The sequence below is a fragment of the Telopea speciosissima genome, chromosome 8 (genome assembly GCF_018873765.1).
Source record: "Telopea speciosissima isolate NSW1024214 ecotype Mountain lineage chromosome 8, Tspe_v1, whole genome shotgun sequence".
NCBI lineage: Eukaryota > Viridiplantae > Streptophyta > Magnoliopsida > Proteales > Proteaceae > Telopea > Telopea speciosissima.
The window spans coordinates 5473436-5489862 of NC_057923.1; the positions used below are offsets into that span (position 1 = coordinate 5473436).

At 37.1% G+C, this 16427-nt stretch overlaps 1 protein-coding gene across 5 annotated transcripts; it reads right to left on the reverse strand.

The window, feature by feature from the left end:
• Positions 1-1989: 1989 nt before the first annotated feature.
• On the reverse strand, positions 1990-16427 carry LOC122672786 (ATP-dependent DNA helicase Q-like 5). Of its 5 annotated transcripts, none has more exons than XM_043870279.1 (19): positions 15176-16427; positions 15031-15084; positions 14666-14778; positions 14285-14497; positions 14095-14173; positions 10202-10255; positions 10060-10086; positions 9803-9856; positions 9243-9287; positions 9046-9140; positions 8769-8898; positions 7638-7736; positions 7224-7279; positions 7014-7116; positions 4460-4588; positions 3347-3525; positions 2780-2804; positions 2572-2687; positions 1990-2246 (listed from the first exon to the last, which is right to left on the reverse strand). In XM_043870279.1, the coding sequence occupies exons 1-19, from the start codon at positions 16346-16348 to the stop codon at positions 2159-2161; spliced, it is 2832 nt and encodes a 943-aa protein (XP_043726214.1). In that variant the 5' UTR covers positions 16349-16427; the 3' UTR covers positions 1990-2158. The 5 variants fall into 5 exon arrangements, with proteins under 5 accessions (XP_043726214.1, XP_043726213.1, XP_043726212.1 ...); XM_043870278.1 differs by having other exon boundaries at positions 8769-8887; positions 9046-9133; positions 10012-10086; XM_043870277.1 differs by having other exon boundaries at positions 10012-10086.

Genomic DNA, 16427 nt, shown 5'->3' on the forward strand with positions numbered 1-16427 from the left:
GACCTCTTATTTGAGGAGTTGGTCTTTTACCAACTGGGGGTGATTCTCATCAGAAATTTATGTCGTCACGGTTGTGAAAATTGAAATGGGTTGAATCGAATCATAATTGATCAGAATTGATCTCAAAAATCTTAGAATCGACCCTTCATACCTGAAAACCTAATGATCTAATGAGAAAACACCCTAAAATAAGCTAGATTGGAACGTTTAGAGTTCAGATTAGTCATGGTCCATTCTGATCCGAATAAATCGATTCGACCAATTCGATTCCAAATTTTGAAAAAAATGAATCTTGTGCTCCCCCTCCCTCTCCCTCTCACATAATGTTTTTATTAATAATTAATTATTGGGAAAAGGAATCTACATTGTATGTATTGGCATCTCCCATAGGTCCACAACAGGAATACCTCACGATTCATATACAGAAAACTCACATGGTTAAAGAAGAGAAAGAAAGAGAATTAAAATATATATATATATATATATACATCAACAAAAAGAGAATTTAAGACGATCGATTTCAATAAAAAAAAAACTACTTTTTGACCGTATCAAGCTTTTTTTTTTATAAAGGCACTGTATTATGGAATTAGTTCATAGTATTGGTGTCAATATCAATCGCCATTGATACTGATCAGTATGTATTAGGCCAATTTCAATACAAAAAAAAAAACTTTTTGATCGTATCAACTGATATGTAACATTACCATATGGGTATCGATCATATTGAGATTAATACATATCGACTGATACAATACCGATGCTTAAATTCCTTGTATGTATCATTTTTCCCGTATTTGTAATATCTATTGGTTATTGGTGCTCTTCATAGTCCAACAAATTCACACCCTATGAATCTTAAATTCATGAAAAGCAAATGAGAATTCTTTCTTATCAGCCTCAACTCTCAAGCCTCAATTGTTTTTTTTTTTTTTTTTTGTCTTTCTTTTCACTGGCCTTTTTCTTCTCAATTGGGACTAAAAATTGATTATTTTTATCAGTTACACCATTCCCACATGAGTACGGTACCTCCACCAGTGCACGTCTCTTCTTCAATTTCTTTTATTTTTTTTTTTGGGGGGATGATAACGTCTCTTCTTCAAGTTGATTTTTTATCCCTTCCAAGCAAAAGTTTTTCTAGATTGGCTGGCTCCATTAGACAAGTTTTTTAAACAGGCCACCTATTCCTGATATGTGAAGGAATGACGTGGCAGTTTCAATCCAGTAGACCTCATGTATGCCCATGCTTCTTAATACTTGTCAACAACCATCCATGATTTTCTATGCAACTTAATTTTTCAATACTTAATTATCATTTAGCCAACTTCAACTGGGATGAAACCGCAGTATCAAAAATCGGATCGGCCATGCCCTATCCCAATTCTGGCAAATCTGATATGGCCATTTCATGCCAAAAAAAAACCCTAAAATCGCTGAGTTTTCAGATATGAAGGCTGATTCTAGGGCTCTTGGGACCAATTCTGGCTGATTCCGATCCAATTTGATACCAGTTTCCTTGTGACCAGAGGACCCTAGGATCCACCTATCCATAAAATTACAACAATGTGTGACTTGTCACATGGTAGAATACTGACTTACCAAAGCAAGGTTCACTGTCTGTAGGGGGCATGATTCTGATTGTGCTTGGCATAACACAAGTAGATTGCGTCATTCCCACACCTTGAAAACCTGCAAAACCCATGGCTTCACTTTGCTTTTCCTGCAAAATTAAAAGCTAGAGTCTTCTTAGAAAATTCATCATAGACCATGGTCCATGCAAAAATACATTAGAAACATAAAACCTCAAGCTTTGTCATGAAATCTGTCATTGACATCAATCCTGGATGAAGTGATCTTGCCAACCACAAGACAGGATAGTTGTAGTGGCTTACTTAATTGTCCATGCTAAACATGCGTGTTCTTGTGGAACCAGAATTATCTTTTCTGGAGCTTGCATCTTTTAATTCCACATAGGTATTAATGAAACCATCAATCATCTGAAGGAATGAAACACTTTATTGGAAAGCATTGATTTACATGGCTAACTGCTGGCTCATCACAATTAATCTTTAAAAAGGAACATGTTTAATATTACAACAATAATCTTATAGTGGACTATAAATGTTTCTATAAGGAATGGCAAATCATGTAATTCCAGTTATGATACTTCCTTTCCAGCAGATTTCATGAGTTCTGTCATTGCCGCTTGCATTATAACCGGGAAGTCTGTCTGTGAATACCTTCCCCTGTAAACCAGAAGAAACATAATTAGCTTCGGAGAATACCTATCAATATACCTGTTAGGCCAAACCAATGCTTTATAGGCAGATGGGGTAATATTTCCATCTTAAAACAAAGACCTAAACTGACATGTTCCAGTATCTGCCTGCATGATTTTTGACTTCTAGATTCGTGGACAGTGAAAGGAAAGAAAACTGGTGATTCTGTTAAGAAGCTCATTGGTTTTTTTCCACCTCCATACAGCTTCAAATAATTAACTGACCCTACTTTTGATAAACAGATTGGTTCACACTAGGCATTTGAATGAAACTAAGTTTAGTTCGAAGATACCAGAAATGAGTCTTGGACCAAATTGTAGAAGGGTAAGCTGGGCTTCCAATGCCATGCATTATCCTTGCAACTGCTCTTGGGGTGAACTTAACATGTGAATTGTTCTGCAAAAACACCTGTTTCACAGAAAGCCCGCAAATAAAATCTCATTTAATTCCTCAAACAATGCACAGGCTCAAAATTTAAAGCTAGACATTTAAAAACTCACCTTTATATCTGCCTGCAAAAATGGGCTGCAAATGCCAATGAAAGTCATATCAGTACAAAAGGAAGATGGCAATCATATGATTCAGAAATACAGGTAGCACATGTATGGTGTCACCACAAGATCTCCTAGCCCCAAATAAAACCAACAAACTCTGACTTTTTTCATTAAACAAAGAATCCCTCCGTTGGCGGTTTTCCACCCTTCTTTGGCACTGAGATCATTGCCCTGATCAAATTCGGATTGGTTTTGGAACTGCCAAACCCAAGTCTGATCCTAAAGTCAAACTGAATGTGAATCTGATAGGATTTCTGTAAAGTAAGTAGGGTCCTTTTGGAATAGATTTTGGGGGGTGGTTCGATCAGGGAATGCCTGACCCAGGTTTCAAGCAAATTGCAGTTTATGACAGAACCTAGAAACAACTTGGCAAGTTGAGTTCTAGGTTTTCTCCTTCTCCAAGCCCACCTATCCCTAGTATTCAGTTTAATTTTGCATCCTCAGAGTTCAGAAAGCCTCCTCTCTCTTCCATTTACTTTCTTTAAAAAGGAACATTAAAGATGTATTTCCAACCTGCTATGGTCCATCTTAGTTGGCAATTCACAAGAAGGGGTGTTCTCATCTCTGGTGAAATAATCCAAAATTTTCTTCTGAAAGCATCGAGTATGCTGGCTACCAGAGCAACCATCTATTTTTGTACATGCTTTTGCAGCAAAAGTTGCAGCATTAAACATTGTATCTAATTTCCGCACCTGTTTCAGAAGCAGACAGCAAATAATTTGTAAATCCACTAAGCTGATAAAGTTCCAAAAAGAGGGGGGGGGGGGGGAAGTTAAGATGTCTGTAATATAGACCAATTAGTTGGTGCCAGTAGCTATCTCATGGTGCATTTGTAAAGAATATAACAGAACAATAGTACTCTGCAGCTATGCTAAGCCTGATAACAGGGTGGCTGATGGAGCTAAGCAGTCTTTTGTTTTTCTTTTTCTTTTTTATTGGGGGAGGGATGTTGGGGACGACAGTTCTAACTGTTGAGAACTTGGTGGTTTGTGTTTGGCTATTATTCATATATACAGACTGGAGGACTCGTTTTCTTGAATTATCTGTATGCAGCCTTTTGCAGATTTTGCGGAGTATAGATAGGCCCATGTGTTTTGCCTCCTTTGCTTCCCCTGGAGAAAGGAAACAGTGTTTCATGACACAGATTGGTGCTCAGAGGGTACAGCAGACATCCATTTTTGACTCAGCCATAACCACGAACTGACTTCTGAGGAGCTGAGTGAGGAAAAATTAAAATTATAAATGAAATTACATAAAATAAAGAAATGTGGGCCTATTGATAAAATCTGAGGATTGTATTATCCTCCGGCCAAGAGGGGCCTATTGAAAACTATAGCTAAATTCACACTTTGCCATATTTTGTGTGTGGTATTAGAAAAGAAAAATTGTGATTCACTCGGACACATACTTCACTTTCAGTAGACCATACCCCAATGCATTTTGTACATACTATTTGATTAATATCTTTAATCTCCACTTCGGACAATAGAAACAATATTGATTGGATCTTATAAAAGCAGATTCAATGCCCAGAGCACTGAAGTATATCTATTTGTTATTAACATTCTTTTTTATATTTTAAATTCTAGTCCTCAGTTTCAAACTAAAAATTTTAGGATAGATTACCTTACAATTTTCGACCTCAGATAACCATCTAGTGACATGTGTAGCAAGGGAACAAAAATCTTCTGGCCTTTTTACAATTGTATAACAAAAGCCTGGTTCCTTCGTCTCATATGTTATTTCTCCCTTCGACTGAATTTGCACCACAAAGAAGAGAAATACTAAGTTCATGCATGTAAGTAACAAAAGGAATATAGCAATATATAGCTTTTAACCACAGTAAGAAATTCAGACATGCAAATCGACAAAAAATAAATAAATGAACACGATAGTATGTCATTAGCTCAAAATATGAAATAAAGTAATTGTCATGTTGTGCTCATGCCAACATCATATTTCCTCAATGAACAATTCACTTTTATTAATTGGGAGAGGGATGGGTATGCTAGCACCCTATGTGTCTATCTCTCTCTTCCCCACTTTGAAATGACTCCCTTACCCCACAAAGGGAGGAAGAGATAGATAGATACATAGGGTGCTAGCACACGGTATACCGCTAGTATACCCAGCCTTTTCCCTTATTAATTATATAGGTAGTTAGGCTCATCCTTCCTCACTCATTTTTATGTTCTAGCATCCTGACAAAGGACTGTTGAATTAAAGGAGGATTATTTGTAAGACAGCTCAGTATCCATGATACAAGGATTGGCAGCAGGTTTCTGAATGCTGGCAGCCAACTGGGCTTGGGGCTGGCAGCAGAAAAGCACCAGCAGATTTTAATAGAGTGGAATGACCAAACAGGATTCGTGTAGCTGATCCCATTAATTGGGATAAGACGATTGAGTTGAGAGTGAACAGTGATGTGATCATGAGCTATTAGAGAAATTTGTCAGGGATAATGGCAAGGGTCCCTTGAGACGAATTCTTTACATAGCCGGATCCACATTTTCTCTGACAAGTAGAATAAAGGACCTGCTTTTCAGTCGTGGAAGTGCTGATGCAGTTACTTAGTTCCTGTATAATACATGTGTGTACTGGTACCCTCATGTTGCTTTGAAAAAAGATTTATTCCCTTATTGAGATCAAAGCATAAAGCACAATGGAAAAAGAAAAAAAACATACTCTGTACCCCAACTTATAAAACCCAAATGTTTTGGTTTTTCCTGGAACAGTTTTGTGCTCCTCCAATCAAGGTTTGAGGACTCGTGAGATCTTGCCAAGATCTCACACTTTTTCTCGGTTTCGAGCTCCATCGAGTCAAAACCCCAAGCGAAATAGAAAAACTACATTGTCTAGGCCAAGATTTCAGCATCGCACTGTTTCTCGTCTCGGTCTAAACCTGTTACAAACCCCACTATAAAAGTCTCATAAATCAACGAGATCTGTTCGAAATCTCGACAGGTCTCAGTGGTTTCATGTCTTTTCACATGCTTGTTATTTATTTAGGTTTTTTTACTTGAATTATATGTATTCTAGTACTAAAGATTGTATGAATAGGCCATATCACTGTACATATACAGCGTACACTACCAACATAGATCAAAACTCAAACTACCATTTTGAGTTGGTTTTTTTAAAATTTAAGGGTTCCATTATGTTTATAGGGCCTAAAATGGGCTATCCTGCAATTTTCAGGACCTAAATAGGTCATATGGCCACCGAAACCAGGGACCGTAAAAAAAGATGATACATCAACTCGGCCGAGACCTCAAACCTTGCCTCCAATTCACAATGTTTCAACCAAGGAAAAAACATCCTGAAGTAGATCTTCTCTCAACTACAAACCAGCTCCATAAGCATCAGTATAGTGCTCTAATCTGATACAATCATGTTTAAATACCTTTCATTAATCTTCAGTGATCACTTCAATTATTGAACCTCTATGCTGCCCCAGATGGGTAGTCTTTGGAGCATTTATAAACTGATTGACCACACTGTTTGTGACTTTGTGTATGCCATATCCAGGCAAGTGAGTTAAAGAGAATCCATCCAACAAGTCTTTAATATTTCCCCATAATAAATCAAGACTTCAAGAGTGTCTACTACCTTTATCAAACTTAGTGATTCTGTTTATTTGATGTGTGAAAGGACGTGTAATTCACAAGTCCTGTTTCATAAGAAAAAATCAAGGTCATAGTTCTGGGATCTAGTATTTTCAGTTCTTCTACATACTTGATTTCAAACTAGTTCGCAAGATGAGCATTCAACTGTTTCATTTCTTCTTGGATAGACCCAGCAAGCTAAATCATCTCATTGCAAAGCTTGGTCCTAAGCATCTATCCTCAATAGCTTATTCCCATTGTGAAGCTGGATCCTAAGCATCTATCCTCAACAGCTCATTCTTATGAATGTTTTAATGATTTAGCATCAATGACCTGATACATTCTATTCTATTTTGACTACATCTTTTTTACTTTGCTCTTTTTGGCAGCTAGTTACCCTTTTTTAATCTAATTTCTTATATGAGTTTCTTTTTTGACCATATAGTGCATGTGGATGTGTTAGTAGTGTTCAACAAATATGCAAGATGCTTTTAGTATGAATTAAATACTTAGAATAAAGAAATCTAGTTGACAATTCAGATGTTATAGGTCTTCAAAATTTAAATTGTCCATACCTTTAAGTTCTGCAACCAATTTGATACGTCAACAGCAGTAATGCCAATGCTATTTGCCACGCTAGGTATATCAAAAGTGTAGTTCCCTTGTTTTATTTCGGACCTAAAGATATAATTAGTAAAGAGCTCCAAGACCCATAGCATTTAAATGCTTATCGAAATTTATATTATATATTTACCAAAAAAATTTATATTATATAGATCACTCACTTTTTGAGAATTGTAGCAACTAAAATATCCTTTCCAGCAAGCAACTCCGGGGAAGTCTGCAGTATTGCAAATTTTAAAAAACTTAATTCATCAAGATTTAAAAAAAAAAAACAAAACAAAAACAAAAATATCCAGACAAGGAAAAATATGGTCCAAATAATTGTTAAAAAAGGTTTCGCAACTATCGATCTGTATTAAATAGTAAAAGAACAGGAAATAAGACCCACAATCACTGGTATGAGAGAGCTTGAATTTCTGAATTAGATAAAAAGCAGATTAACATGATCATTGTCCCTACAATTTATGACCATGCCTTTGACTTATGCCACTAAAAGGACCCCCCCCCCTAAATCCCTGGGTAGCCAGTTATTATTGCGCCTCAGAATAAATTTGCAAATAGAATTTTCCACCAACCTTGTGAAAATACAAGGTGCAAGCTACATTCAGCTGTGGAAGTAGGCCTATGTGCTGCATTTCCCCTACTTCCAGGTATGTTAGAACCGTGAGTATAACCTGCCAGTAGTTACACAACATAACTTTTTTTAATGTCAATAAATGCCAACCTAAAAGAAGCATATAATGTCTTATAGTTAAAAGACAGTATTTCTACCAACTTCAACTAGTATTGAAAGCATAAATCTGCAAGAACTATGCATAAAACCTAAAGGTACTGATTAGTTACAAGAGGAGATCATTCCTGACACATGGAAAAAGATATTTTAAACATTTTGCAATTACCATAAAACAAATACCAACCATGTTATCAGAGATCAGATCCCTTCTACTAGACATTGTGCAGGATAGTTGAATTAAAAGCGATCAAGTCCAAGCCACTCAGGTATTGCACTAGGGCAGAACTATCTGGTTGAACAATCTTAGCCGAAGTGTTTATAAGTCAAGGGCCACGCTCCTAGTGAGTAACACTTGGTGTTCTACCTTCAGATCAACCAATCTCCTCACAGAGACAGACCAATATAGACTACACAGTTGGAAATAAAGATGCACATGTGTTAGTCACCAAGAACAACAGCATGCCTGGATGGAACATGTTTGGTGTCTTTCTTCATCTTCTCTACTACAAGGTTTGCAATTTGAGGGCATTCAAAAAATACAAGCTCCGGCTTCTCCAATCTATGTCAAATATCAAGGTCACATACTCCATTCAATATATTTGCAACTTGTTATTCATGGCTATTATTTCTGTCAATGCTTTCACAACTATGCGAAAGTAGGGGTAAGGCTGCATACATTACGACCCTCCCCAGACCCCGCAGTGGCAGGAGTCTCATGCACTGGGTATGCCCTTAATTTTGTTTTCATAACTACGGGATCGGTTTTTAGCCAAGCAAACACAATTAGATTATATCGCTCAAGCAGAACAAGAAAATTCATATATAGAATTTACAAGCTCATAGCTATCCAAAAAAAAAAGATTCTACAAGCTCATTTCCACCATCCATACTCTTGCTGGTTCAAACACATTCTGCTTCGAAGCTTATTCAAGGCATTGACAAGTTAATGTAAGGAAAGAGTAAAAGAAAAGACCTCTTCTTTCATATCAAGTTTCCGAGATGCTGCTTCTTTGACTATGGAGCATATTTTCCCATGTGAATTCATGTCATTGCTGAAAATCTGACACAGAAGTCTGTTTACAGCATACTCATCTACACCATCACTGACAGGATATTACAGTAAGCAGATTGTACATTTTTCTTGTGCAAATGAATTTATAAATAAATATGAGATAAACGTGTAGAAGAAATTACAAATAGAAAAACAAGAGACAAAAGAATTACCAAAGAAACTGGGGAAATATTAGCACCTGTATAGAAGACTACGAAGCCTGAAATAAGTTGACTCATCAAAAAGAAGATGACAATAGGACAACCTCCCATCCCGTCCAGCACGCCCTGTCTCCTACATAATTATATAATTCACTTCTTAGTATCGTGGGTGCACAGCCACTGAAAGCACATTTTTGTTCATACATCCCCTGTAGGCGGTTAATACAATAATCACCTGAACATATTCTTCCAAGCTTTCTGGCAAGCTGTAATGAATAACCTGTATGAAAAACCACAGTTGAGAAGTAGCGGAATTACTTTGCTGCAGAGATAATGTTATTATCCACATAATGCACATTTCCAGAGCTATTTGTAGTGTTAGCCATATTTCAACTTATACAACAAAGGAAAATGAAGTCAAGATTATTCAAATTATTCACTGGCTCAATGTTTCCTGGAGGATATCAACTAGGTGGCACCATAATTGTCACGGTGTTTAGGCGACTCAAGGCGTTGGAGGGGGTCCAGACACAAGGCATCCAAGGCGCCTGAATGCCTAGGCAACGCCTTGACAACTATGGGTGGTACTCAATGACTGTAGGGAAATCTCCCAAGAAACAGGTCTCATGAGGTCATCTACATGGGATCTGCTGGACATTGGTTAGTCCTACCTCTTCACCACATTTGTTGGTAAATGGTCTTTATGATCCACTTCATCAGTATCAAATTTTAGTTATCAGTTAATATGAAATAAACAATGCAAAATTTGGAGTCAGAAGCATAATTTGTTCGTACAGCTCCAACATCACTCTTGTTAAGCCCCATGCCAAATGCCACAGTTGCCACAACCTGTTGCACGTAAAAGAACAAGGTAACTGCTTTAACAAGGCAAGCAGACATCTCATTAATTTGGAAAACAACCTGAACAAATTCACACACATCAAACTATCAACAATATACAGAACTAACAATTCTTCCAACTGACTGCAGAATACTATTCTCACCACTCTTATTTTGTTGGAACAAAACAGTTCCTGAGTACGACTTCTAACCTTCGCTGGAATGCCGCTGTGATAGCTCTATAAAGTAATCAGTGACCATCCACCATGTTACTTCTCAACACAAAAATGCTGGCCATCTAAGAAAACGGACACATAAATTTTATGCCATGCAGCTTTAAAATAAAATACTGACCTTTGCAGAAATGTTGTTATCACAAAGGTATTTGCTAAGTGTATCAGTTTCAAACTGCAAAAAGAATATGCCTAGAGAAGTAAGTCAAACAAAGAAAAGCTGAAAGGACATATAAGATTCTCCAGAGTCCAACAGACAGATAATCGAAACAACCTCCAAACCACAAGGAAGCACTCAGCATTCTTCTGTTATTCCCCCTTTCTACTTTTATGTGTCAAGTTACATGAAATAAAAGGTGTCACCTCCCAATACTGAAGCCATTGACAACCTTTAAGGAAATTAGGAGTGCATGTGATGATTGGTTTGACTTGCACAATACGCCACAACAATATGAATACTTAATTGTGAATTTACAAGCTATCAAGAGACACAATCAATAATAAAATGCCTAAGCTTATGGAATCAAAGTTGGGTAGGTGCTATTGTTGAATCAACTATCTATATATGAGAATTTCATGTCTAATATTTTGTAAACTTGAATAAACAGAAATTATATTTATTATAAATATTTTAAAATGTTAGAGACTCAGGAAACTCCGTCAGTGTTTTTGCTACAGGTCCCAAGCCCAAATAAAGGAGGGAGGGTTGGTGTGTTAGGTAGGCAGCCGGCACCAAAAAAACCTTAGCCAAACCCTTTTTACATGGATCCTAGAACCTTATGTTTTTCAACCTTATGGTAGGGCTTTATCCAGAAGCGACATGCTACACTTTGGAGTTGGGTGGAGTGAATAGTGAGCAAGGGTTAGCTAGGGCATCCCCTACAAGTAACACGACGCGTCAGCACCCGGATGCGTTGGCAAGTAGGCAATGGTTCTCGCAACATAGATGAGTGCGGTTAGAGAAGCTAGTCCATAAGCATAAGGTTAGATTAGCATCTTAGAACCTAAGATCTTTGACAAGTAAGAGTCTAGAATTGATAGATGTTATGAGGATCAGAAGGATTAACATAGCTTGTATTCACGAGACTAGATGGAAGAGTAAAAAAGCTAAGGAGTTGGATGACTTTAAACTTTGGTATACGGGGGATAAAAGTAATAGAAGTGGAGTGGGCATAGTAGTGGGTAAAGATTTAAAAAATAGTTGGTAAATGTTAAAAGATTTACGGATAAGATTATATCCATCAAGCTTGTGCTAGGAAAAGAGGTTGTCATTAATTTATATACTTAACGCTTGCGTACCCTAAGTTGGATTGGATGAAAGTAGGAAGATACAATTTTTGGAAACACATGGATGGTTTAGTGCAAGGTTTTGACCATGTTAGATGCATTAAAAGTGAGGATGATAAAGTATTAATAAGCAATGAAGACATTAAGAAGAGATAAAAAATTATTTCTTCGTCTTACTAAATGGACACTTCAAATAATAGTGTCCCAGAAGGTTGCACTACTCATCAAGACACCACATATCATAGATATATACAAAATGTTAGGGTGCCCAAAGTAAAAGAAGCTTTAAGGAAGACAAAAGAAGGCAAGACACCTGGTCCAAAATCCAAATGAGATCCCAATAGAAATGTGGAAGAGCTTAAATTATATTGTTTATCTTGGTTAACCAAGCTGTTTAATAAGATTATAAGCACATAGAAAATGTCAAATGAATGGAGGAGAAGCATTGTGGTTCCGATTTATAAAAATAAAGGTGATATTCAAAGTTGTAATAACTATAGAGGCATAAAACTAACGAGTTATACTATGAAGTTCTAAGCGAGAGTTATTGAAACCAATGAACTAAATCTCGGTTGAAACTATGATATCTCGGTTTCGCAAGAAACCGAGACGAGATGTCATGCGACTTTAAAAAAAAATCCCATGTTTCGACCCAACTCAAACCTGTTTCGACCTGAACACCTATAAAAGTGTCACTTATCCCCATTGAAACTTGAGGAAACCTGGCTGGAAACCAGGACAGGCACTTATTTATGCCGAATATCATTTAAGTAAACTTAAGATATTATTCATAAATAAGCAAATACCCCATATTTGAATCCAATAAAAATAATTACAAAAATCAAATTCCAAAACGATAAAAAGTCAACCCTCCAGTTCAAGAAATCCAAGATTGCTTAAATCTGATTTACATTGAAGGAGTTATGTTCCGGTCAAACTTAATTTGATGTACGCGAATTCTGTCTAAAATCGCTCTGATTGAAAATATTTTTTTAGTCATCAAAATAAATGAATATTTTACTGTTTGGTTTTTAGCAATGTTTTACCATATTAAGATTGGCTAAATGTTCTCTATGTCGAAGGTGCAGGATGCACCTAGACACAATGGGGGTGGGCAAAATGACCGCCCTGCCCCCATGAATGGCTGAAATGACTGCCCATGTGTCTGGGCGCAGCCTACGCTCCCAAGCAGAGAACAATCACCCATTAAGATTTATGAAATTTTTTTATTTGAGAGAAACCCCAACATGAGAAAGTTGAAAATTGCACCTACCGCCGAAAATCCAGTTTTTGTTCTTGAACTGGGAATTAACTTTTTATCCTTTTGGAATTCGTTTTTTAACTATTTTTATTGGATTCAAATAGGGGGTATTTGCTTATTATGAACAAAATCTTAAGTAAATGAAATAACAAATATAAAACCATTTACTTATAAGTGTATGTCCTGGTTTCCAGCCATTGTCCAAGAATAATATACACTATCAAACTTGGGTCAAAACCACAAGTACCATTTTGAGTGTTTTCTTTTTTTTTTTGTGAAAATAGTTCATCCATTGTGTTTAAAATGTCAAAAATAGGCTGTACAGAAAAAATCAGATAAAACAAAAAACTATTTTTGGGCCTCGAAACCACTTCATTGAGTTGGCTGGGAAAAAATCCCTGGTTTCAACCATATCTTGGTTTCTGGTTGGTCAAAACCAGGGTCGAAACTGAGTTCTTGAACCTTGTATACATTCTCGTTGGCCTTACTTAACAACTCAAGCTTTTAGCATAAACAGTTGTAACACTTGGTTATCTAGGATAATTGCAAGAACACAAAAACAACGAATCAATACCATGAAAAAATATAAAAGGCATCAAAATGTGTTCTTCTATTCTATTTTAATTGTTTACCAATCAAGATTAGGAATGCTCAAAAAGATTGATAGAAGAAAATGAACATCAAGTGTTTAAGCCTACTAGAAAAAAAGAAAAAAAAAAAAAGAGCAGCCATTACATTGGTACATGTACATGGGCATAGCTTCAATTTTAAGAGTGCTATTTAGTAGCACATTGTTCAGCATATTGTTACACTTGAGGAAACTTATTATAATACAACGGAAGGAAAGGGAGGCTTCACCATCTTACTCCAGGATATCTTGATAATGCAAGACCATTGCTTTGGTTGTACAAAAGGCAAAGTTAAAATGATCCTCTTTTAAATATTTGGAATGCAAGCCAAGTGCTTAAGACAGATTAAAAACTCAGCATTGTAGATATTAAATCAGTCACCATTTTTTTATGGGGTTCTTTCATGAATGAAATCAAATTAGTCTATCAATAGAAGCTACACTCGCATGCAAGGCTCTGTTTGTTTTCCCGTGAAATATCTTCATAGAAATTGTTAATAACTACAAATTGAATTTTATATTTTTTCTGCCATTTGTCAATTTTTGGTTGGACATGACAAGGAAGCACATTTTGGCGTGGTTGAGTGAGGGAAATAATCAAATTGATTTGGTAGAAATCTTCCATGGGCGCCAAGTGTATCAATAGTCAAGATGTCACCACTTTTTTGAAAAACATCTTGGAATTTTAAAATGGAATTTGTTTTCTAACTTTTTGTATTGCATTTCAGTAAAATATTTTCCCCTTTCTTCATACTTACACAAAACCCGTAAAATATTTTACGTTGAAACAAATGGAGCCCAAGAGAACATAAATTCACTGGTAATAATGCAAGCATACCTGAAATTTACAGTAAATAATGATGCTCCGAACTTCTGCCAGAGGAGAAGACTTCATCAACATCAACAAATCTTTTGATCTACAAAATTGAATTGCGTGATACATATTGTCAGATGAACTGGCCATGAATTGTGATAATTCAACTGATTAGAGTGGATTACCAAAACCTGATGAAAAGAAATATGCTTGCCTATTAGCACTTAATGTTACAGACAGCTGTAAATTTTCCCTTATATGAGATGTCTGAATGAGATTTGTTGCAGGAATCTCCAGGGAACACATAACCACATGCAAAGTTTTGGTTGTTGCTGTTGCAGTCATTGCAAGAATGCAGTCAACATTGAGCTTGGCTCGAAGTAATGATGCCTTGAGCCTCAAATACGAAGGCCGGAAATTATGGGACCTGTTAAAATGTTCAGATTCTGAAATTGGCAGAGAAATTTTCTACCAAAAGAAAGAAGCAAGAAAGGAAAAAAGAAGGAAACCTTCCTAGGCTCCTAGCTCCAAATACTCATGCAAAGTTTACTAATCAATGATACAGGAAAAGTGTTTTGAGTGTGTAACCACTCACCACTCAGAAAGACAGTGAGCTTCATCAATCACTACAAGTGATACAGGTGGGGTAGCCTCAAACATGGACAAGAATTCAGCATTTAAAAACCTCTCTGGCGAGACAAAAAGAACCTGATAAACAAAAAACAAGTTGCACCAGCTGATCAGTATTTTAACATGGTTACAAAAGGTTGAAACAATCTGAATAAAACCAAATTGGATATAATTGAAGTTTTGATAATCATATATTTTCCAATAAATGGATATGGTTTTCAAAATTATCTACAATATAGCTTAGGAATTAGTCATCACATTCTCTGTTCTAAATATATGATACCCAAGTGTATGGCATATCTGTCAGCTTTATTTTTTTCCTCACACAACCTTGATTGCTCCTTCTCGAAGCTGCTGAAGTGTTATAGAGGCCTCTTCACTTGTCTGAAATAAGTACGTATCAGAACGAATTAGAACACCTATATAGAACAACGAGGTTAAGTAATAGAGATGGAAACATGGAAACATCAAACACCTGATTGCTACAAAGAAGAGCACCCCGGATCATTGGGGGTAGCTGCCTTAGTTGATCAACCATCAAAGCCACCAGCGGACTCACAACCAGAGTTATTCCAGGTAAAATCAGCGCAGGCAACTGATAACACAATGACTTCCCAAAACCAGTTGGGAGAACCAGCATCACTGACCGACCTGCAAGAACCTGCTTGATAGCCTCCAGCTGTCCCTCACGGAACGACTCATAGCCATGAGTCAGTTTCAGCAGCTTCATTAGGTTCTCATCAGACGGTTCATCGCGAGCATCCAAGACTGCTTGTTCGATTGATTCATGACTAAATTTTGAATTTCTGCACTGCTCCTCCTGTTTTGGTATCTCCGAGACTAAACCATTTTCATCACAACCAACCGTGTCAGCTTCACCTTCAGTTTTCGGTTTTCCTTTACTTCTCCGATAAGATTTCCTGAAACGAGATGAAGAGGAATTCCGTTTTTTTGCCCACTTGTTGGTGAACTTGCGTCCATAGCCATTGATGTTTAGCCTAACAAAATTTCCTTCACCTGTAGATTTCGGCCGTTTAGCAGGCAACTGATTTACATTGTGACGTATCAAATTAGGAAGCTTCCCCATAGATTTGTTGTGATGACTGACATGAACAGCTCTGCTACTGGTCTCTAGAGAAACAGAACCAGCGAAAGTCTGCTCACCCTCCACACAATCACTACCGACAATAGACTGAGGCTGTGGTATTGACGGAGAATGCTGCATCGTATTTTCCTCAGTCGATGCTACAGCGAAGAAGGGCCTCCGGATCTTCGAGAAAGATGCGAATTTGGAGGGTAAACAACCCTGCAAAAGGTTTTCCACAGAAGAATGCGTCGAGATCCCATGGCTTCGATTATGGATTTTAACTAATGAACCAGGAAGGATGGAGAAATCAGCGGATGGGATAAGATATGGTGGTGGATCCTCCTTGGATGGTTTAGTTTTGATCTCGATTTTGGATTTGAGAGGTTTTTGCTTTGAAACGTGTTTCGGTTTTGATGTGTTGTTTGAGCGGGACGAAGCCGTAACTTCTACCCTAACTTTTTTGGAAGACAAAAGGACAGGAGGAGGTTGTTGTGGAGGTGTTGGGTCTCTAGGCGGAGTTGCAGACACGTGAGAGCCTTCGGAGTCTGAATCGGTTTCCATGGATGATAGATAATGATTCCGTTGTAAGGTAGAAGGAAGACCTTGTTTGTAAGGAACGCCTGAGCCCCCAATAACCAAA